This window comes from Juglans regia, chromosome 10 (genome assembly GCF_001411555.2).
Source record: "Juglans regia cultivar Chandler chromosome 10, Walnut 2.0, whole genome shotgun sequence".
Taxonomy (NCBI): Eukaryota; Viridiplantae; Streptophyta; class Magnoliopsida; order Fagales; family Juglandaceae; genus Juglans; species Juglans regia.
In genome coordinates, this window is record NC_049910.1 from 33,775,697 (window position 1) to 33,796,166 (window position 20,470).

Genomic DNA, 20,470 nt, shown 5'->3' on the forward strand with positions numbered 1-20,470 from the left:
AATGGATAATTGTTTTTAGGATTAAATATAGGAGAAAAGATATTTATAATAATGAATTGTATAACCATCACGTAATTGTTTTGAAAAAAATAAATAAAATATAGAATTTACATGAAAAAAATTAATTTTTTAATAATAAATTTTATTATTTTTTAAAACGATTACGCAGCATTTACACACTTCATAATTATACGTAGAATTACTCTAAATATAAAATTAGTCCTTATGGTTTGTTTTAAAATCAAATTACTCTCAAGTCTATTTTGGATAGTAAAAGAATTTCATCTCATCTTATTTTATAATTATAATTTTATCAAATTTTTACATAAAATATAATAAATAATTTAATTTTTTTAAATTTTAAAATAATAATAATATTAAAAAATAATATTTTATTTAATTTTTAAATTCATTTCATTTTAAATTACTATCTAAACGAAACCTCAATATTTTCTAATTTAGTTTTTCACTTTTTGTGGTCTTAAGAATAATCAAATAAGTTTTGCATCAGAACCAATTATGGTTTGATATGACTTCCTTAAAAGAGAATGTGTGCTTCCCCGATTTAAAAAGTTAAAATAATATAAAATGGTTAAAACAATTACGTAGTAAGTCATAAAACTTTTAAAAAATAAAAAAAAAATATTGAGAAACATAAAGAAAAAAAAATAAAATATAGAAATTAAGAATTTAAAAATAAAAACATAAACATAAATTAGGATAAGCAATATGTCACGTGTTATAATTTCTTAGAATGTAATTTCTCTTTTCTTAAAAAAGGATGTGTATTTATTCTGATTATATAAGAATAAATTAATAATATGTTAGATTATAAAATTATTTTTTATTATAAAATAAATCTAATAAATAATTAAATATTATATTAATTTGTAAATTTATTTTTATATAATTTATTTTTATGTTTATATTTTTTTATATAATATATTTTATATTTTAAAATGGAAAATGGCCATATCAGTTAAGAAAAAAGAAAAAAGAAAAAAGAAAAAAAAAAAAGAAAAGAAAAAGGAAACTCTCTCTCTCTCTTTGCCCCCGTCTCTCCCAATTTTGGCGCATAGGTTATCGGTTCTCTCTCTGTGCAGATCGGACACATCTAATCGAAAGATACTCAAACAAGTGTCCTCTCCAATACTCCAAAACTTAGGGTTTCAGAAACCTTCTAATTGCCCTCCCGAACCCGCACTCCGATTCCCACTTGAAATTTCAAATTTTAGGGTTCTTTTTTAGATTTTCACTTAATTTCGGTTCGGATTAAGCCATTAGGATAAGTTACTCGTATTCTCAGCCTCCGATGGACTTGCGAGACTCATCGTCATCGACTGCTGCCGCTGCTCCCAATCGCGACGGGTACTCGGGCTCCGACGAAGACACCCTTTTATCCGTTGCGGCCGCTCTAGCCAAGGACGCCGCCTTTCACTTTCAGTCGGGAAATTTCGCTGAGTGCGTCGAGGTCCTGAAGCAGCTCTTACTCAAGAAGGAAAACGATCCCAAAGTAAACCTTTTCACTCTTTAGCATGCATATTTCGCCACCGATAAAAAAAAAGCATGCATGTTTCGCTTCCAGATCACATTTGCTTGATATTTTTTCAGTTGGTTCTACTTTGCGTTGCGGTTCCGCTTTAGATATGAAATGGATTACTCAACGTTTGCCTGTTACTTTTCTTGGTGACTATGGTGAAACTTGCTTGGTTATGATTTAATCTCAGTAGCTGTGAAGTTGTTATGTGGGTGTTTGAAAATAATGATTTTAGCTTCCAGCTTGTATGGGTGAAAATGCAATCGAAATATGCGACTTAATGTTACTGATGTAAATTTGATAAAAAGCCAAGAACACGAGGTAAGAAGGGCGAATCATGAAACTAGTAGCTAGCCGAATTTTTTTCCAAGTTTTTTGTTCTGGTTGAAGACAGCCTTTTATACCTCTTGAAATGATTTGAAAAGCAGTGTTGTCACACTTGAGTTTAGATTATTTAGATGATGGTAATTCGGATTGAATGGAGTGGTAGTACCAGTTTTTTAGCCAAATACTTTGATCTGTATCTTGTCGTAGGGTATTTTTCTACCACTATGAACAAGTTCAGAAAATTGGGAGGTGTTGTTAAATCAAGTCTTGTTGTGGAATGAACTCGAACTTTGTTACAAAATTGCTTTTGGTTTTTATGTTCTGGAAGACTAGCTGTACCGTATTTGTTAGGAGTTTCATACATAATGCCAAGATTCTAAGATGTTGATTTATATTTCGAAAAACTTTAAGCTGTGTGTCATATCCATTTAAACCTGTTTGTAAGCATTACTGTCCATCTGTGGATCAGACCTGCTACCATATTAGTGAACATAGGCATAATTATTACGACACATGATGGAAGAGCTATTTTTTTTTCTCAGCTGTATCAATTATGGTTTCTAATCTTATGGATATATATTTTAGGTTCTTCACAATGTTGCAATTGCCGAATTCTTTCGGGATGGTGGTTCAGATCCGAAGCAGTTACTTGAAGCACTTAATAATGTCAAGGTATGCTCTACCTTTTCTCTCTGTGCTTTTCAGTTTTTTGATAGTTTATAGTCATATTAGTATCTGCTTGAATATGGGTACAAGCATTGGGCATATTATGCAACATCTTTTTATTTTTTCATTTTTTATTTATAAAGTGCACGTTATGCAACATCTCACCAAATAAATCCTCTTATTTACAGTAATAACTTTTTGTTTTCTGTTCTAGATTTTTCATATGTTTGTTTTTTTTCCCTTTTGGAGTTAATGAAAATGTAGAGAGTGGGTCATAGAAACAGGATGGAAATTGACAGTCAGTATGTTAATACTTTCGTCAGGAAATGGAAAATCAAGGCCAAGCCTATTAGTTTGGTAAGTGGAGTTTATAGGATTGTAGCCATGCAAATAGATTGAGGCTGGTGTTGAAGGAGATTATCTCCACATTTCATAACATATTCATCAGAGGAAGGTTGATTTTGGACATAATATTAATTGTTAACGAATATCTAGATTCCAAAACCCACTTAGGAAAGCCAAAGCTACTATGTAAGATGGACATGGAAAATGACTATGATCATGTTAATTGGGGTTTATGTTGTAAATGCTTTAGAGATGTGGTTTTGGGAGAAATGGTGCTGTTGGATAGACTTTTGTGTCTCTGTGGCATTTTTTTTCTCAGTGTTGGTGGATGGTGCTCCTAACAGTTTTTTTAGTAATTCTAGAATGCTATGCCGGTGTGATTTCTTGGCTAGCATCCTTAGGAAAAATCCTCACTATCGGCAATCTAAAGAAACACCATATCATTGTGACAGATCGGTGTTGTATGTGCAAAAAGAGCAGGGGATCTAGAGACCACCTTTTTTTTTTAATTATTTTTATAGGTAATCAAGAAGTTTTATTCATAAGATAATAGGCATAACCCAAGTACACATGATGTAAAAGACCACCTTTACTCCATTGTTAGATTGGAAGTACATTGTGGCTTGATGTTTTCAGTCGAGTTGGATTGACTTCTGGTTTATACTTTATATTAACAAATAAAGTCATTTGGAGCTTTCTATATGAGTTTTGGCTAGTTTTGGAGATGTTATCTGTAAATCTTGTTTTTAGTTTTTAATTTGTCTTCATAAAGGTGCTATATATACTGCCTTTTGGTTTTAAAGTTAAATGAACACACCTAATGGGGATGAATAGGTGTTTTAACCCAATGCAATTGAAATTAAAATATAATAGATCTATATATCGAGGCAACCACATATATCAAAACCAAAATATTGGAAATGAATAAAAACAATGAACAAAAATATTTTGGTCGTGAAGGGAAAACATTTTAAGTGCTTAAAAAAAAACTTTGGGTGTCAACTACTGCTTATAAATTACTATTGAAAAAAAGACATTACAATCTATTTAAGGTCTCACAAATCCTTTTTTTTGATCGATGAACAAAACCTTTATTGATCATGAATTAAACAAAAGCCTGAGTATACGGGACATATACAAGAGTGTCGCCAATGCTTGCTAGTTAAGCAATACAAAGAAGTAATGAAAAGACATGCCATTACAATCAATTACAATTGACCAATGAAGTAAAGTATTGAGAAATAAACTTCTAAGCTCATCCATTGACCGCTCTCGATCTTCAAAGCATCTTGCATTCCTTTCCTTCCAAATATACAACCATAGACATATTGGGACCATCTTCCACACCGTTGCAATATGAGAGTTTCCCTAGATGTCTCGCCAAGAAGCTAGGAGATCGATTACCTTTTTTGGCATCACCCAAGCTAATCCTATCCGAGAAAAGAAGTCATTCCACAAGGTTGTAGCAATCTCGCAATGAAGTAATAGATGATTTTCAGACTCTCCACTCTTTTTGCACATTCAAGACCAATTCATGACTATGATGTGACGTTTTTGTAGGTTGTCTATTGTGATGATCTTCCCTAATGAAGCCGTCCATACAAAAAAGTTTGCCTTCAGGGGTTCTTTTGTATTCCAAATATTCTTCTAACAAATCCTTTGTGGACTCAAACATTAGATTCTAATCCTTAGCAAGTGGCTCATTCGATATCTGTCCACAATAGTTCTAGAACTCTAGAACTATTCTACAGCGTTCCCCCACGAACAACCATCGTATCATTTACTGGAACTCCATAGCACAATTGATGAACTCATTGGCACACCTATGAATTCACTGGCTTGCTATGAACAAGAATGACCAAAGACCAATAGGGTGATGGCTTGTGTATGGGGAGTAAATTTTTTGTCTTTAAGGCTCAATACTTCACAAGAAATAAATAATTTTTTTTAGAATAATGCCCAAAAGTCTTGCATCATCAAGCTTGATTAGGTTGGCTCAAATTAGGTTAGATTTTTGATTCGAAAACCTATTTGGATTCAAATTTGGGCTAGTCGCCTTGGTTCTCATACACCTTTAGTGAACTGATGCAACAGTTTGCTGGAGTGGGTGTTGCATGCGTGTCTAGTGAACTTTCCATGTAAGGTCTCGATCAAGCTCATTTTGAGGGAGTGTTGAGTGAGCTCTCTGTATAAACCCCTAGGGGTTGACTCAAGTGGTAAAGGCCTTGGTCTTGGTGATGTGCTCTCTCCACGTCTAATGTTCAAATTCTCTTGGGTGTAAACAATTTTTAGGGACCATTGGACTGGGGGAACTTCCCCTTGAATTACCTGAGGTGCATTTATAGGAAACTTTTTGCCGAGGGCTTGTGCGCCCTTGGGATCAGTTGAGACTTTGTTATCGGACACCCGGTGCCAATAAAAAAAAAAAAAGCTCTCTGTATAAGCTTTGGTCGACCTTGATTCTCATGGGAGTCTAGCAAACTCACAACTTGTTAGTTTTTTATTTACTTTCAAATCAAACTTAACTCAAATCATTTACAACTCAATTGGACTAAGTTTGGCCATTAAAATATGCCAATTCATTATTTGTTTTACACTTACTTGGTGGCTGCATTCATAAAATTAGGAATCAAAATGGTTACTTTTTACAGTGTATATGATATATCATATGATGTGATTGACGCTCGCTGTTCAGTTTAATATGAACTTACTTTCTTTTCGTCTGACCATTATCACATCTCAATCACATCCTTCTGTCCATTTTGTGTCATGAAATGCGTTCTATAAATCTATTTAATTTTAATGAATCAAGTCTTTGAATTTCGTTATGGGAAGGCCTAAACAAGGATGAATCAACTTACTTTTGGAGATCAGATGTATATATTTGAATGGTTACTTTTTTTTGGCCTAGTAGTTTTGTGGCTTCTAGTTTCAATGTCATTTTTACATTGTTACCTTAAAAATGCCATTGCGAGTGAATTTTTAAAATTGCAAAGCCTGTTTAGGATTATTTAGAGCAGAGAATATTGATTATCCATTTGGCATTTGGCAACCAACATCTGAGATTGGCTGGTTTGAGAACCTTGACACACCATGTATTACATCAACCCACCTATTTATTATTTTCTATATCTATCTTGAAGTCCAATAAGTTAAATCATTAATAATGAACTACAGTGACCGTAGATGGAGTTGAATGGCCAAAAGATATTCGATGTTGGTTCCAAGTAGTTTACGACCATAGTTGCATAATTATTCCTTCTATTCTATTATAATTGATGCAAGCAAAAATGGAAACTATTGGGATAAATGTTGTCGTTTAAATTTCATTACTTATGAAAAAAAAAAACTACCTATAAAAAATTGTTGTATCCCCACTGTAATATTCATGGTCATCTCACCTAATATTCCAGAGTCCTTTAGATTATAGTTGTTTATTTCATCTTTGATTTATATATAGTCATTGAAATTAATTGTTGCCTTTTGGTGGTACTGGTTCAGAAGAGAATTGAGGACCTTGCCAGTGCATCTGGAGAGCAGGTGGAGGCTGCTAGCAATCTTTTGAATAAAGTTACTTTGGGGTCTAAAGGAAGTACAATGACACATCAACTTTCCAGTGCAAATAATTCCAATGTTGTTTACACAGATGAATTTGACACTTCTGTGGCAATCCTAAACATTGTATGTTTTTTTTTATGTCATTTAGTAAATTTATTGGAGGTTGCTAAAGGCTAGTTTCTTTCTTTTGTTTTTTGTTTGAATTGATTTGCTTATTTCAAGATTGATCTTATCAGGGGGTTATCTGGTTCCATCTTCACGAATATGCAAAGGCTTTATCAGTTGTAGAACCTTTGTATCAGAATATTGAACCAATAGATGAGGTATAATGGTTGTGCCATTGTTTTCCTAAGTGGTTGTAATCTTGTATTAAATTTTTTTTCTATATATTTATGTGCAGACAACAGCTCTTCATATTTGCCTCTTGTTGCTAGATGTTGGACTTGCTTGCAATGATGCTATGAAGTCTGCTGTAAGTTCTATGTTACTTGATGGATTAGTCAGTTCATTCAAAATTTTGCATGGTGTTTTCGAACTGCTCCAACTCTTGATCTATAGTAAATATACTATTATTAGGTAGAGCAATTTCTGAACTTAATCCTTGTGGTTGTATGTCCTGTGAAGCTTGGTTGGAAGATATGTTGTGAAATTAATATTGAGATCTGAAACAAATTTCTTACTTTTTGGGTGGGCTTTGTGTTCTTTTCCTTGAGACTAGGGATTATCTAAGACCCTAGTCATATGAAATTAGTGTATGGTTTATGAAATTCTGTAGCTTTTTATTTAGAAGTTTTTATTAAATATGAGTTACATTTCTTCTTATGAAGTTGTAACTCTCATTATTGTTGTTTGGTAGAGTCCCAAATTTGCAAATGTATTTTTTGATTCATAAACACATTTTTATTGATCAAAAGAGTACACAAGAGCCCAAGTATATAGGACATATACAAGAGCAATGCCTAAGCATGCTTGTTTAGTGATATAAGGAATTCATGAAAAATCATGCCATGAAAATCAATTACAATCGACCAATGGAGTAAAGTACTAAAAAAATAAGTTTCTAAGCTCATCCATTGACTGCTCTTGATCTTCAAAGCTTCTTTCATTCATCTCCATCCAATGCACCACCATAGGCATATTGGGACCATCTTTCATATTGATGCAATTTGAGAGTTGTCCTGAATACCTCTCAAAGAAGTGAGGAGGTCGCTTACTTCTCTCGGCATCACCCAAGCTAGTCCCAACCGAGCAAAGACTTCATTCCACAAAGTCATGGCAATCTCACAATGAAGTAGTAGATGATCAACGGACTCTCTGCTCTTCTCGTACATACAACACCAATCCATGACTATGATTTGACGTTTCTTCAAGTTTTCTAGAGTGAGGATCTTCCCCAAAGAAGCCATCCATACACAAAATGCTGCCTTTAGAGGTGCCTTTGTCTTCCAAATGCTCTTCCAGTGGAATGTATTTGTGTTGTACGTGGTCATGGCTTGGTAGAAAGAGTGGACAGTGAATATTTATTTTTTAGAGGGGCACCAAAAAATTGTCCTCGACTCCCCCTTACAAACTGGTGGAATACACAATGTCAAAGAACATCGAAAAAACATCAATTTTCCAATCTTGTGCATATCTGAGAAATGTAATATTCTATTGGGGAATACCATTGGAGATGATTAATAGGTCCACAATTGAGGCTTCTTTCATTCTTGCTAGTCCATAAACTTGCGGATAAGTTTCCTTGAGTGCCCTATCATTGCACCAAACATCATGCCAAACTTGACCTTAGATCCATTACACACAATAAAGCGGATATTTCTTGAATATGCAGCCTTTTCTTATATGCTTCCATAGCCCCACTCCATAAGGCTCACTCAATTCGATGACAATTCTCCACAAGGCCCCCCCGTTCATAGTGATATCTCCATAACCATTTGCCAAGAAGGCTTTATTGAAGGATTTCAAGTTCTGAATACCCAATCCTCCTTTAATGGGAGAACATATTGTGGTCCATTTCGCCAAGTGAAATTTAAACTTGTCATTTAACCCTCCCCCCCAAATAAGAAGTCACGTTGGAGTTTCTCCATACAATGAGCCACCTTGGCGGGGAGCGGAAATAATGAGAGAAAGTAAGTTGGCAAATTGGAAAGAGTACTTTTGATTAAGGTGACCTAACGGGGAGGCGAAGATATTTCATGGGCAGCTGAGATATCTTGCATCCGAAAATGGAAACCATACTCTCCACATTAGGACCATCCCCCATTGACACTACTTCTGATTTGGCCAAGTTCACCTCCAACCCTGATACAACTTCAAAGCATAATAGGAGAGCCTCAAAGCTTGAATTTGATCATGACTGGCCCCACCAAAGATTAAGGTATTATCGGCAAATAATAGATGATATATGTTGAGTGAGCCAGTAGTTGCCTCCCCCACTAAGAATCCAGATATGAACCCACCCTCCATGACACTTTAAATCATCTTACTAAAAGCTTCAATCACAAAAACAAAGAGTAGTGCAAATAGAGGATTACCTTGTCTCAATCCTCATGAGCTTTTAAAGAAGCTTTTTGGCGTGCCATTCACCCATATAGGAAACAAACCGTAGAGATACAATAATGATCCAAGTACACAATTTCGTACCAAAGCCACATCTCTCGAGCTTGTAGAGAAAGAATCTCCAGTTGATATGATCAGAGACTTTTCCATATCCATCTTACATAGAAGCCCTGAGTCTCCTGACTTGAGTCTACTATCCAAACATTCGTTGGCAATAAGCACCGAGTTGAGGATTTGCCTACCTTTGACAGGAATTTTGAGGCTTTGATATTAACTTCTCCAACACCTTGCTCAATCCATTTGCCAATACTTTGGAGAGAATTTTGTACAACCCACTCACCAAGCTAATGGGACGATAATCTTTTACCTTTACGAATGTATTGGATTCTCATAAGTAGATATCTTCCATGCTTTATCATCTTCTTTATTAGTAGCTTTATATGTGCATGATTAACTAGAAAAGAAAAAACTCATTTTGGTCTGATGTAGACAAATTCCTTTTTTTTGCAACTTTTTGGTGGGGTAGGGAAAACCACTGATCTACTTCTTCAAGTGGCTCTCTCTGCTTTTAATGACATTTCTTGTGATCTTACACCACAAGCATTAGGGGTGAAAACCGACCCCATCGGCGCGGTTTTGGGGCAAAACCGACGCCGACTGATGCTTCATTTTTGGGGGAGCAAACCGGCTGAAACCGGTCGATGGGGAGGAGAAACACCGGCCGTCTTGACACCGGTAGTTCTCTGGCAGTTCACGGTCCGTTCATCGGTGAGCTTCGTCTGAGAGAGTAGAGAGAGTGTTGCAGAGGAGAGAGAGAGAGAGAGAGGATGAGAAATGAGATCGCGGCACTGGGAAGAAGATAACCTAATTTCGAAAAGGGTCGTTTTACTTAATTTTTTTTAATATGTTATGAATAAAACGACACCGTTTGGTTTAATAGCAAATGGCGTTGTTTCAGTTATGTTTAAAACACAACTACAGGCTTAAAACGACGCCGTTCTGCTTAAAAAAAATAACATTTCTTTAATCGGCCGGTTCAGCGGTTTGAACCAGGTTCGAACTGACGCCGAACCGGCCGATATCGGTTTACACTATTTTCTGCTGCATGCCGACCGGTTCTTCACCGGTTTTGGCCGGTTCTGAGCTCTGGCGGCCAGTCTGAGTCGGTTTAGGTCGGTTTCTCGGTTTCTTGTACAGCCCTAACAGGCATGCTACAGTTTGTGTGCATGACCTTGTTGTAAATGGTAAATCATGAAGGAGTGTACCTTCTTAGTTGACATTGATTCCCTGATTGTTGTAGGAAAGAGGCCCCGCATCCACACAACCACTTCCACACACTGTCTTGCACCTTGCTATTCTTTCCATTATTTCTAGGCATCTTAAAATCTAAAATAAATAAACTCTACTTCAGCATGAAAAAGTACCCAATACTTTTACTTCTAAAAAATAGTGTTTTTTCTTGCTGCCCGACATTAGTAATGTGATACATGCATGAAATTCATGAGATATTTACAATATGCAGTATACCTTTCTTTGTTAAACTTTAAACTTCTATGTGGACCCTTCATTAGACCAAGCCTTTTTTATAGAGGTCTCCTTGATCAAATTGATTGAGTTGGTTTAGGATTAGTCAATATCTCCGGAAGGGATCATTGGAAAAGATGTTGATATTGGGACTTTTTGCCTTCTGAAATTTGGAAAGCCATCTGATCTCAACATGCTTTTATCAAATCACACAAACTTATATTTTGTTTGAAGATTTACACATTTGATTACTTATCAAAAAAATAAAAATTTACACATTTTGTTCTTCAGTTGGCATGGAAGTTTTTTGGGTAAGCAGAACCTTTGTTTTATCGAAGTTAATACTTATAAAAAAAAGTTTTATCACAATTAATATCTTATTTCCGTTTTTTAATTTGTGTTTTTTCGGCGTCGGGGCAGGGGGCCCGGGGGAGGGGGGGGATTCTAATTGGTGATTTCCAAAAATGATTGTACCGTGCTTACAGTAACTTTTTTAGAATTGAGGTTGTGAATTTGTTAAAATCGGATGCCATGTTGAGGATGGAATGGGCAGGGGAGAAAAAAGAAGAAAATACTGGAGAAATGGAAGGAAAGAAGAAATACTAATTTTGCAGCACGAATTTTTGGTAAGAAAGTAGAGAAGTGACTTGCGAAAAAAGAAAAGAAAGATGAAAAGAGAAAGAAAAAAGTGGATCTTAATCTTCTTGTTTGGTATGGAGAGGATGAGAGGAGGGAAAGAAAGCTGCTATATTATCATTATACCTTTTAAAAGGAGAACAGAAATATTTAGGATTACAAGAATGATGGACTGAAATATTAACTAGACGCACTTAGTATTTAGTTGGGAATAATTTTAAGGAGTTTCTCAAGGGTTTTGAGATTGCATGTCCTTTATTTTCTTTTGATATACTGTCTTATGGCTTACCTATATATATATATATATATATAGTTGGGAAGGCAAAATGTTGGGCTCTGCTAAAGGTCCTTCCTATCCTTCTTGCTTTCCCATTTCCCCCTACCAACCAAACAACTGAAATATACCATCCGTGCTCCATTTTACTTCCTCCCTCTTTTGTCCTCCCTACTTGCTTCATAGCTTAGGGCTTCATTTTGAGAGGTTGGTAATCAGAAGCCCTCCGGACTGGATGATTTGGTATTGCAAGTGACGATGGAACTTTGGTATATATGTCACAGCTGGTGTTGTATTCATCTGTTCTATGGTTAATGTGAGCATTTGCTGGTTTTAATCATGCTTATATGGGCAGAGTGCCAAGCAGTTTATACTTGCTTGCTAGAGGTTTGGTATTCTTCTTTTTTATAGATGCGTTCTGCGGTAATGTGACTGAAACATCCTTTGGGCCTTTTTTTAAAATTAAAATATGGCATCAATTCTAAGGGGTTTGCTTTGCGAAGCTGTGACAACTGTCAACAAAAGTTTTACATCAGTAGAAGATCGTGTTTTTTGGGTTCACAAATGGTGGTGGTATTTGCTCTGTTGTGCTTCTAAACCTACCTGCTACACTGTATCGCATTGAAGTGCATGTTTATGGTAACTTTTGGACATCAATTCGAATGAAACCATTTAGATGATCTGATCCAACGCCCCTTTTTCACTTTGGTGATGGCCTTGGTTCAAAATTTCTTGTTTATATTAAGAAAATCATCCCATCATTTTCACTTTGCATGTCCACATATTTTGGTCCTTATTCCAAAATGATAACCATTGTGATCGTTTGTGTTCAGGATATATTAAGTTACATGGAAAGAGCTTTCGGTGTTGGCTGCATGAGTCAAGGTGACAACGGAAACACGACCCAGCAACAGTCTGGAAACCTAGTAGCAAAATCTTCCTCTTTTCCTCTCAGCAATTCATCGGCTATGGATGTTTCTCATTCAGATTTAGCTGCTAGTGTGAATGCCTCAGAAAACTCTTTATCAAGAACCTTGTCAGAAGAGGCACTTGATTATGAAACTATGTTCTCATCACTAGATATTGGTGGACAAAATTCAGTGAGGCCGTCTGGTCTTTCATCTCCAACTAATCTGACAAGGACTGCGGTTGATAGGTCTTTTACCACTGTTGATTTGAAGCTTAAGTTGCATCTTTATAAAGTTCGGTTTCTGCTTCTCACTAGGAACCTTAAGCAAGCTAAACGAGAAGTCAAGCATGTTATGAATATTGCACGTGGGAAAGATTTGTCCATGGCTCTCCTCCTGAAGTCTCAGATTGAATATGCACGTGGCAACCACCGTAAAGCCATTAAGCTGTTGGTGGCATCAAGCAATCGGACAGACACAGCAATCTCAAGCATTTTCAACAACAATCTTGGGTGTATATATTATCAGCTTGGGAAATTCCATACGTCGTCGATATTTTTTTCGAAGGCGCTGACTAATACTTCATATCTTCGGAAGGAAAAGCCACTAAAGCTGTCAACTTTCTCCCAGGATAATTCTTTTCTCATAGTATATAACTGTGGTATACAGTACTTGGCCTGTGGGAAGCCAATTCTTGCTGCTCGCTGTTTCCAGAAAGCCAGTTTGGTGTTCTACAACCGACCTCTGTTATGGCTTCGACTTGCTGAATGCTGTCTGATGGCTTTGGAGAAGGGACTAATAAAAGCAAGTCATGCTCCATCAGAAAGATCAGAAGTCAAAGTACATGTTATTGGCCAGGGCAAATGGAGGCAACTTGTTGTTGAAGATGGAATATTAAGAAACAGACATGTGGATTCTGTTGAAAGGGATGATTGTATGCTGCGCAGTGAAGGGCAACTGAAGCTTTCAATGTTGCTTGCCCGACGGTGTCTGCATAATGCTCTGCACTTACTTGACTGCTCCGAGTCAAACCATTCAAAGTATGATTTGTCTTCAAATACCTCCTTGGAAGAAAATGAATCAAGTGGAGCAGCTTCTTCGAGGAACTCAAACCACAAGAACTTGCAGAACATTGATTCAAAAACATTTACTGTAACAGTAGGTTTAGGTCAGGCTAATGCAAATGGGGATGCCAAAGAAATGAAGGGAGGAACAAGTCAGGAGGTCATACAGAACTCTCTCTCCTATTATGAAGATATTTGTAGAAATGAAAATCAGTTGATCAAGCAATCCATTCTTGCTAACCTGGCGTTCGTAGAGTTGGAACTGGAAAACCCCATGAAGGCCCTGTCAATCACCAGGTCTCTATTGGAACTTCCAGAGTGTTCCAGAATTTACATATTTCTTGGCCATGTGTATGCAGCAGAGGCACTCTGCTTGTTAAACAGGCCAAAGGAGGCTGCTGAGAATTTATTGATCTATTTTTCGGGGGGAAATAATTTTGATTTGCCATTTAGTGAAGAGGACTGTGAACAATGGCAGGTGGAGAGAACTGTCGATAGTGAAGAGTTAAACGGAGGATCAGTGACTGCCAAGAAGAATTCAACCGAGGACTCGCAAGGCATTGTCTTTCTAAAGCCAGAAGAGGCTCGTGCAGCACTTTATTCAAATTTTGCTGCTGTGTCTGCCATGCAAGGTCAACTTGAGCAGGCCCATCAATTTGCAACGCAAGCACTATCCATATTACCGAACAGTCGGGAAGCAACCCTGACTTCAATTTATGTGGATCTCATGCTTGGTAAGTCAAGAGAAGCTCTTGCCAAGTTAAAGCAATATAGTCGCGTTAGGTTCCTCCCCAGTGGCGTAACGATGAATAGATCTTCTTGATTACTGTACCAGTGTTTTTTGAGTCAGAATGTCCAGCCCCTCTCACAGCATTAGTTAGCACGTAGGTCAGCAATCCTTTTTAAGAGGATCTGTAACATATATATAGTTCAATTTAGGGAATAAATTTTCCTGTTCTCTTTTTGCCCCTTCATATTTTTTTTTTCCATATCTAGGGTTCATTACATGGTGGTGGCTGTGTTTTGCATAGTGCGGATGCCCACCTTTCAGATTTGAGATTTAGTTTGTTTCAGGCAATGGTGTTGTAATGTTAATCCAGTTGGTATTCAAGAATAGAGAGATCATGTGCTCCTCTAGAAAAAAAAAAAAAAAAGAAAAAAGAAGAAAGAAGAAAGGAACTGACATTATCATTCAATTTGTATTTGAATTCCATGTCATATTTTCATTTCTATGACCCCTCGAGCTTTGTTCAAGTGTTGATACCCAGATGATCATCCAGTCTTCCCAGATGACGCACAATCTATCTGCAATCTACTCTCTCTCTCTTTCTCTCTCTCTCTCTCTCTCTCTCTCTCTCTCTCTCTATATATATATATATATTTATATACACACACACTGTTTCCCTCTCTTTACATCATCACTCATGTAGACGCGTTTTGAAAATAAATTAGGAAGAAAGAATAATTTTATTGGAAAATTTTCTGCAGTTACTATTTTCATGGGATCGTTGCATGCAGCATGGTAGGTCTCCATTGGAAAAGCTTTTACAATATGGTTTGATGCACCGGTAGGTGGCAATACATTGGGAAAGCTTTTACAATATGGTTTGACGTACTGGTAGGTGGCAAATATATAAGGAAAACAATTAGTGCAGTCGCCTGGGGGAAGTGCCGCGCAAGCGGCTGCTGATGTGGCAATTAAACGAAACGCACCTTTTTGATTTGTTTGATTTTCCGTTTCCCTCATCCTATTGTTTCAGACGAAACAAGTTTCCCTCTGCGATTTTTTCTTCCTCCCGACTTCCCTCCCTCCCTCTCTGCTCCTCACGAGACCTCTTTCTTTGACCCCTCAAAGCCACGTGGCTCCACTCAAAGCTGTCGCTTACGGCCTCCCTTAGTGTCGAGATTGAAAGTCTAAGACCACCCACACGAACGAAGCCTTCGATTTCTCCTTCTCTCAGCCACGTCTCCTACCGAAGGTAGCAATCCCTTCATCATCCTCCCTTCGTCTTCATCTTCTGGGAAGAGCCCCTTCCCCTTCATCCCGAAAACCATAAGTTCTTCATTTCCCTTCATCCCGAAAAACCCTAACTTTCCTTCCCATTCATTTCCAAAAACCGTAACTTTCGAATTTCCGGCACGTAGCTTCATTTCCGACGTCTGCTATCACAAATCCGAGGTCCTATTTAAATGGGTATATATTCTATTAACATTTCATAATTTTCTCTTAGGATTTTTTTATCTACGAAATGTGTATTTTTTTTTTTTTTTTTATCTACAAACTGTTAGGGATTTTTAGGTTCTTTCTCTTTGTATTACTTAATGGTATTTTCATTCTTTGGTTTGAAGGTGTGGTAGATATCTATTTTCTTTCTATTACCAAAAGGTATTTCCCATTTCATTTTGGTCCGGTCCCGGTAGTGGGAATTATAGCTTAGTTGAGTTGACTTTCTATATTATGGTAGGTGAAAAAAAATATATTAGAATCGAAGATTGCTTCCCATGTAAATTGGTATTTTTCTACGATGTACACGAGCTGAGATGATAGATTTATCAAGCTCAATTAGTAGGTATAGAATAAAATAAACGGGAAAGTGAGTACATAACATTTAGTGCCATCTTTTTAAAGCAAAAGAAAGTCGGCAGAATAAGGTTATTTTTTAGTAGACCAAACAAATGTATAAAATTTATGGACCTTTGGGTATTAGCATCCTCATGTTATTCAGTTTAGATGAGTAACTATAACTTTGATGCACTTTAGGATTGTTTATTATTTTTTCCCTACATTTATGTGAAAAGGTAATATATTAATTAGTAGAATCGGTGTTTTTATGAGTTTTTTTTGTTTCAAATGAGTGGCCTAAGAGACTAGAACTACTTTTTCCCTTGTTGGCAGGACTGACATTCTAAAACAAATGGAGGTGATATGAGGTTGCAACAGTATAGTATATGGTTATGTGCAACAACATATTTGCAGTTGTCTTAAACTAAAATGTATGTTACAACCGGCGAGGCTACAGTTAATGAAATGGGTTATGCAATGAGTAGACTAGATATAGAAGCAGACCTTTGCGATGGGGGGAATACCATCCATGAAGACACTAACAGATCAGCGCCATCTTGTATGTCCCTATATTTTGGCCCTTAAATTTGAAACTCACGTATATATAGAGACACACACACATGGTTTCTAAACTTGTCGAACATGATCCAATGTCTCTTCATTGCTGTAATTGGTTAATCAATTTATGTTATGATATTGCAGGTTTATGCTAGTATGTCAGCTATTGTCCATATTGTTAATGTTGGGTCCCCTGAAATAGAGTCTCTAGCAAATATTACGGTATGAAGCCAGTTGTGTTCCAATTTCATTAGATTTTGTAATTACTGTGTTAATGCACGTTACACTATGGAGTACTAGAATATCATGCCTATTAGTTGATACCATTTGCTTCTTTTCTTATGACAATCCTGTGGACTTATATTAGCTTTGCATGAAACTCTTTCGCGCACTTTTATTTGGAGCCATGAAATGAAAAATAAGGCAGTAAAAGATTCATATGACTAAAGATTTTTGAACTATTAAACCAAGAGATAGGATTCATTGGCTATACAAATTTGGAAATTAAATGCAAGTTTGTATCCATGAAGATACGTGCATGGTTTGACAATATCAATACAGAACTCTACTAGGATGTATCACCAATTGTTTTGAGAAGTTTCCTGTGCATGCACTACCAAAGAACTCACGAGTGATATAAACTATTAAACAAACCATTGCTTTGGATGATTGCATTTATTTGTTTGAAAGTGCATGCATTGTATGAAAAGAAAATGGAAGGAAAAATTTATTGTTATGAATCACATGGCAATTGTAAAAAACATCGGTCACCCTTTTTGTTCATTGTTGTACCCTTTTAGGCAGGAAATAGTATATGTATTTGCTGTTTTTGCCCATGGAGGCTTTACTCTTCTCAAATCACCATACTCCTTGGAGACAGTCTCTTCATCCCTCCATTCCCCTCTCCATAATTCTTTCTTGACATTTGGAACCTATATGTTATGCACAGGAGATCCATGAAGGTTTGGATTTTTTTGCCGATGATGATGGAGGATACTCTTTTGGAATCTTCTCTGTCAAATTTTCAACAGATGGACAAGAAGTCGTTGCTGGAAGTAGTGATGACTCTATTTATGTTTATGATCTTGAATCAAATAAGTTTTTGGAAGGTGATTTGTATATTATTACCATCACCTGGCAAAGGAACTCTCAATGTACAAGTATTTTGCGTATTTGGGACCTTCCAAAAGACAGTTTGTATGTATATTATTGCTTTACACGTATAGTTTTTGGTCATTATGATGGATTTTGCTATAGTTCAGGCATAAGGATTTAATTAATAAAATTGTGAATATCATCCTCTCAAACAGTCCTGTATATTTTTAGTAACATCACATTGATACAAGAGCATAAGCAGGTAATGTCAATTCCTGCTTAAACAAACTTATTCAATCAAGAGCCAAAATTGGTGCATAAATAAACTGGTGCATAAGCAAGTACTGTAACATGTTTTGTGAACTCCTCAACAGAAATTTCATCTTCTACCAAGTAGGTCTTCTTCACACCATCCCTTCTAAGTAGAGAAGGATCCATATCGAGTACACCCATAACTTGCTGCTGAACTTCCCTGAATTTTGCATTCGTGTACAACTCTTGGAATCTCTTCTCGATTGGAGATCTAGAGATGCATGGTATCGTAACGCTAAATGAGTGGAAGTCTGAACTGATTTCATTCTCGATTTTCTTTCTCAACGCATTGTCGTATTGGTCGACAAACTCCTTCAAGTTTGTCTTCGCATGAACATATCCGTCGAAAAATGCATTCATGCTTTCGCTCCGTTGTGTTGTACTCATGCCAGCCCAAAAATACTCCTTCAAAAATACTGGTACCCAATGTGTGCGCTCAACGTACAAACTTTGCAACCAAACATTTTCTTCCAAGTTGTACGTGCTAATTACCTCTTTCCACGATATCTCAAATTTTTCAATAGTTTGAGTGTCATACACACATTTCATCAGTTGAGTTTTCAGGCCACTTTTGTAGGCACGATGGGAGCCAAGCTTCTCGGGAACTTTTTTTAATATATGCCAAAGGCAAAATCTATGTCGGGTTTTCAGAAATACAATGGCAATAGCATTTTTCATTGCTCTGTCTTGGTCAGTAATAATAGCTGGCGGGGCTATACCATCCATACACTGCAGCCAAGTCCGAAATAACCAAGTAAAAGTCTCTGTGTCCTCACTGGAAATTAACCCTGCTCCCAAGAGAATGGACTGCCCATGATGGTTTACACCAACAAAGGGAGCAAAGGGCATCCCGTATCTGTTTGTAAAGTACGTGGTGTCAAATGTTACCACATCACCAAAATCTTGATAAGCTGCCCTACTGCGTGGATCTGCCCAAAAGACATTCTTTAATCTCCCATTATCATCTAAATCCATCAAGGCAAAGAATCCGGGGTTCTTGTACTGCATTCTACAAAAATAGTCTTGAAGTGCTCCAATACCACCTGCTCCAAGTCGTAGATGTCTTACCTTATCGATGTAATTGCAACAATCTTTTTCCAAAAATGGGAGATTCTCAAATCCTCCCGCACCCACAACAAGAGATCCGAAACTTTTGTTCATTCGAATGCCAGCTATGTCGTTAGTATCAAGTACCCTTTCTACAGTCTCACTAACTTCGTGATTACATCGGAAGAAACGAGATTTCTGTGGACTCAGTCCGTGATTGTGGGTATTATGAACAGTGGTCAACCTCATCTTCCCCTTAACTTTTAAGGCATTAATCCTTGCCTTACAGTCAGTGTTTCCTGTCGGGCGTGGTTTGGCGACATTCATTGTCCTATTCCTAGCTTTCCCCCCACGAGTACAACCAAGAGTGACATATCTGACACTCCCTTCGTCATCCCTTTCACTCCTTTGTGTCATGGATCCAAACCCACATTTCTTAGCATATATCTTATAATAGCTCATTAATTCCTCAAAATAATCAAACTCCATCCCCGCTTTTGGCTCCTTAATCATATCACCACCATCCATTCGGTCTAACGGAGGTGTCTCGGCAGTGCCATCTCCAGTTTCTCCTAAATCTGGCCTATCCTCTTCACCTTGTTCATCAAGCCTAGAGGAGAAACAAGGCGCTTTAGTTTCCCTACACCCGGGTGTATTCTCTTTAAATCTTTCGGTTGTTCCGGAGCTTGTAGCCATGGGAGGAGTCGGAGGTCTCATCCCATATTGAAATAGATAACCAGTATTCTGCTAAAAAAGAAATCAATTAAACTTCCAAAAATTGGGAAAAAAAAAACAAACAAACAATGAAGTTGCATCACCATTTGCATGTTGCTTGGACATTGGTATGCACTTGGATATGTGATAAAAGCCGGAGACCATGCAGGCCCTACTCCTTAACCGTGCATGTAATTTGGAAAGTTTGGAACAGTTGTTGGGATGTCCTAACATAATAATAATAATGATAATTAGCAACTACAAGGTTGAAACTCCTATAAAATATTAAGAATCATATAACATACCGCAGGTGAGGGATTTGAGCTAGATGGTGTTGAGAGAGATGAGTTTTCTTTCCCTTTTTCCATGTTGACATGCTGCATAAAAAAAAAAAAAAATTGTTCAACCATTTTTATAGGAGCAAAAATGATGGACAAGAATGATTAATTTTCCCACAAAAATGATGAAATTGTTAATATTTCATTATATGTTAATCGTTGCTTCATATCTGCAATGCTATATTAACATTTTAAGTTCCTTTGTTCCCTATAGATGTCAAGTATCAACTTACTAGAGTACTGAAAATTTGGAGAACAGGGGAATAAATACTTCCAACATGAAACTGGGCATATATATGCAATTTCAAAGGATCTAGCCACATACATTTCCATCAACCAGTATGTTTTTCATATGGAAGTTGCCTACTTTGCTATCAGTTAGCTACCCTATTAAGAGCCATAGACTTCATCTTCATAGATGTTCTTCTCAGTGTTGGCATTATCT

General features: G+C 36.8%; 3 protein-coding genes across 3 annotated transcripts; 2 read left to right on the forward strand and 1 right to left on the reverse strand.

The window, feature by feature from the left end:
* Window positions 1-1,031: 1,031 nt before the first annotated feature.
* LOC108990927 (CCR4-NOT transcription complex subunit 10-like) lies at window positions 1,032-14,633 on the forward strand. Its single transcript, XM_018965055.2, has 6 exons — window positions 1,032-1,513; window positions 2,450-2,536; window positions 6,377-6,556; window positions 6,670-6,756; window positions 6,834-6,905; window positions 12,260-14,633. The coding sequence occupies exons 1-6, from the start codon at window positions 1,313-1,315 to the stop codon at window positions 14,219-14,221; spliced, it is 2,589 nt and encodes an 862-aa protein (XP_018820600.1). The 5' UTR covers window positions 1,032-1,312; the 3' UTR covers window positions 14,222-14,633.
* A 1,667-nt stretch (window positions 14,634-16,300) lies between these two features.
* LOC108990923 (LEC14B protein-like) lies at window positions 16,301-17,795 on the forward strand. Its single transcript, XM_019002419.2, has 3 exons — window positions 16,301-16,520; window positions 16,664-16,741; window positions 17,469-17,795. Exons 1-3 carry the CDS (start codon window positions 16,473-16,475, stop codon window positions 17,793-17,795), a joined length of 453 nt encoding a protein of 150 aa, XP_018857964.1. The 5' UTR covers window positions 16,301-16,472.
* A 116-nt stretch (window positions 17,796-17,911) lies between these two features.
* LOC109020029 (protein FAR1-RELATED SEQUENCE 5-like) lies at window positions 17,912-19,669 on the reverse strand. The gene has a single exon (XM_019002418.2). The coding sequence runs from the start codon at window positions 19,667-19,669 to the stop codon at window positions 17,912-17,914; it is 1,758 nt and encodes a 585-aa protein (XP_018857963.2).
* Between the last annotated feature and the right edge of the window lie 801 nt (window positions 19,670-20,470).

Bases quoted from the DNA above. Each gene is read 5' to 3' on its own strand.
- LOC108990927 (XM_018965055.2), top strand. From the start codon at position 1,313: ATGGACTTGCGAGACTCATCGTCATCGACTGCTGCCGCTGCTCCCAAT. The intron at 1,514-2,449 runs GTAAACCTTTTC...TATATATTTTAG, and splicing joins AGAAGGAAAACGATCCCAAA to GTTCTTCACAATGTTGCAAT. The intron at 6,906-12,259 runs GTAAGTTCTATG...GTTTGTGTTCAG, and splicing joins ATGATGCTATGAAGTCTGCT to GATATATTAAGTTACATGGA.
- LOC108990923 (XM_019002419.2), top strand. From the start codon at position 16,473: ATGGGGGGAATACCATCCATGAAGACACTAACAGATCAGCGCCATCTT. The intron at 16,521-16,663 runs GTATGTCCCTAT...ATGATATTGCAG, and splicing joins TAACAGATCAGCGCCATCTT to GTTTATGCTAGTATGTCAGC. The intron at 16,742-17,468 runs GTATGAAGCCAG...TGTTATGCACAG, and splicing joins AGTCTCTAGCAAATATTACG to GAGATCCATGAAGGTTTGGA.
- LOC109020029 (XM_019002418.2), bottom strand. From the start codon at position 19,669: ATGGCTACAAGCTCCGGAACAACCGAAAGATTTAAAGAGAATACACCC.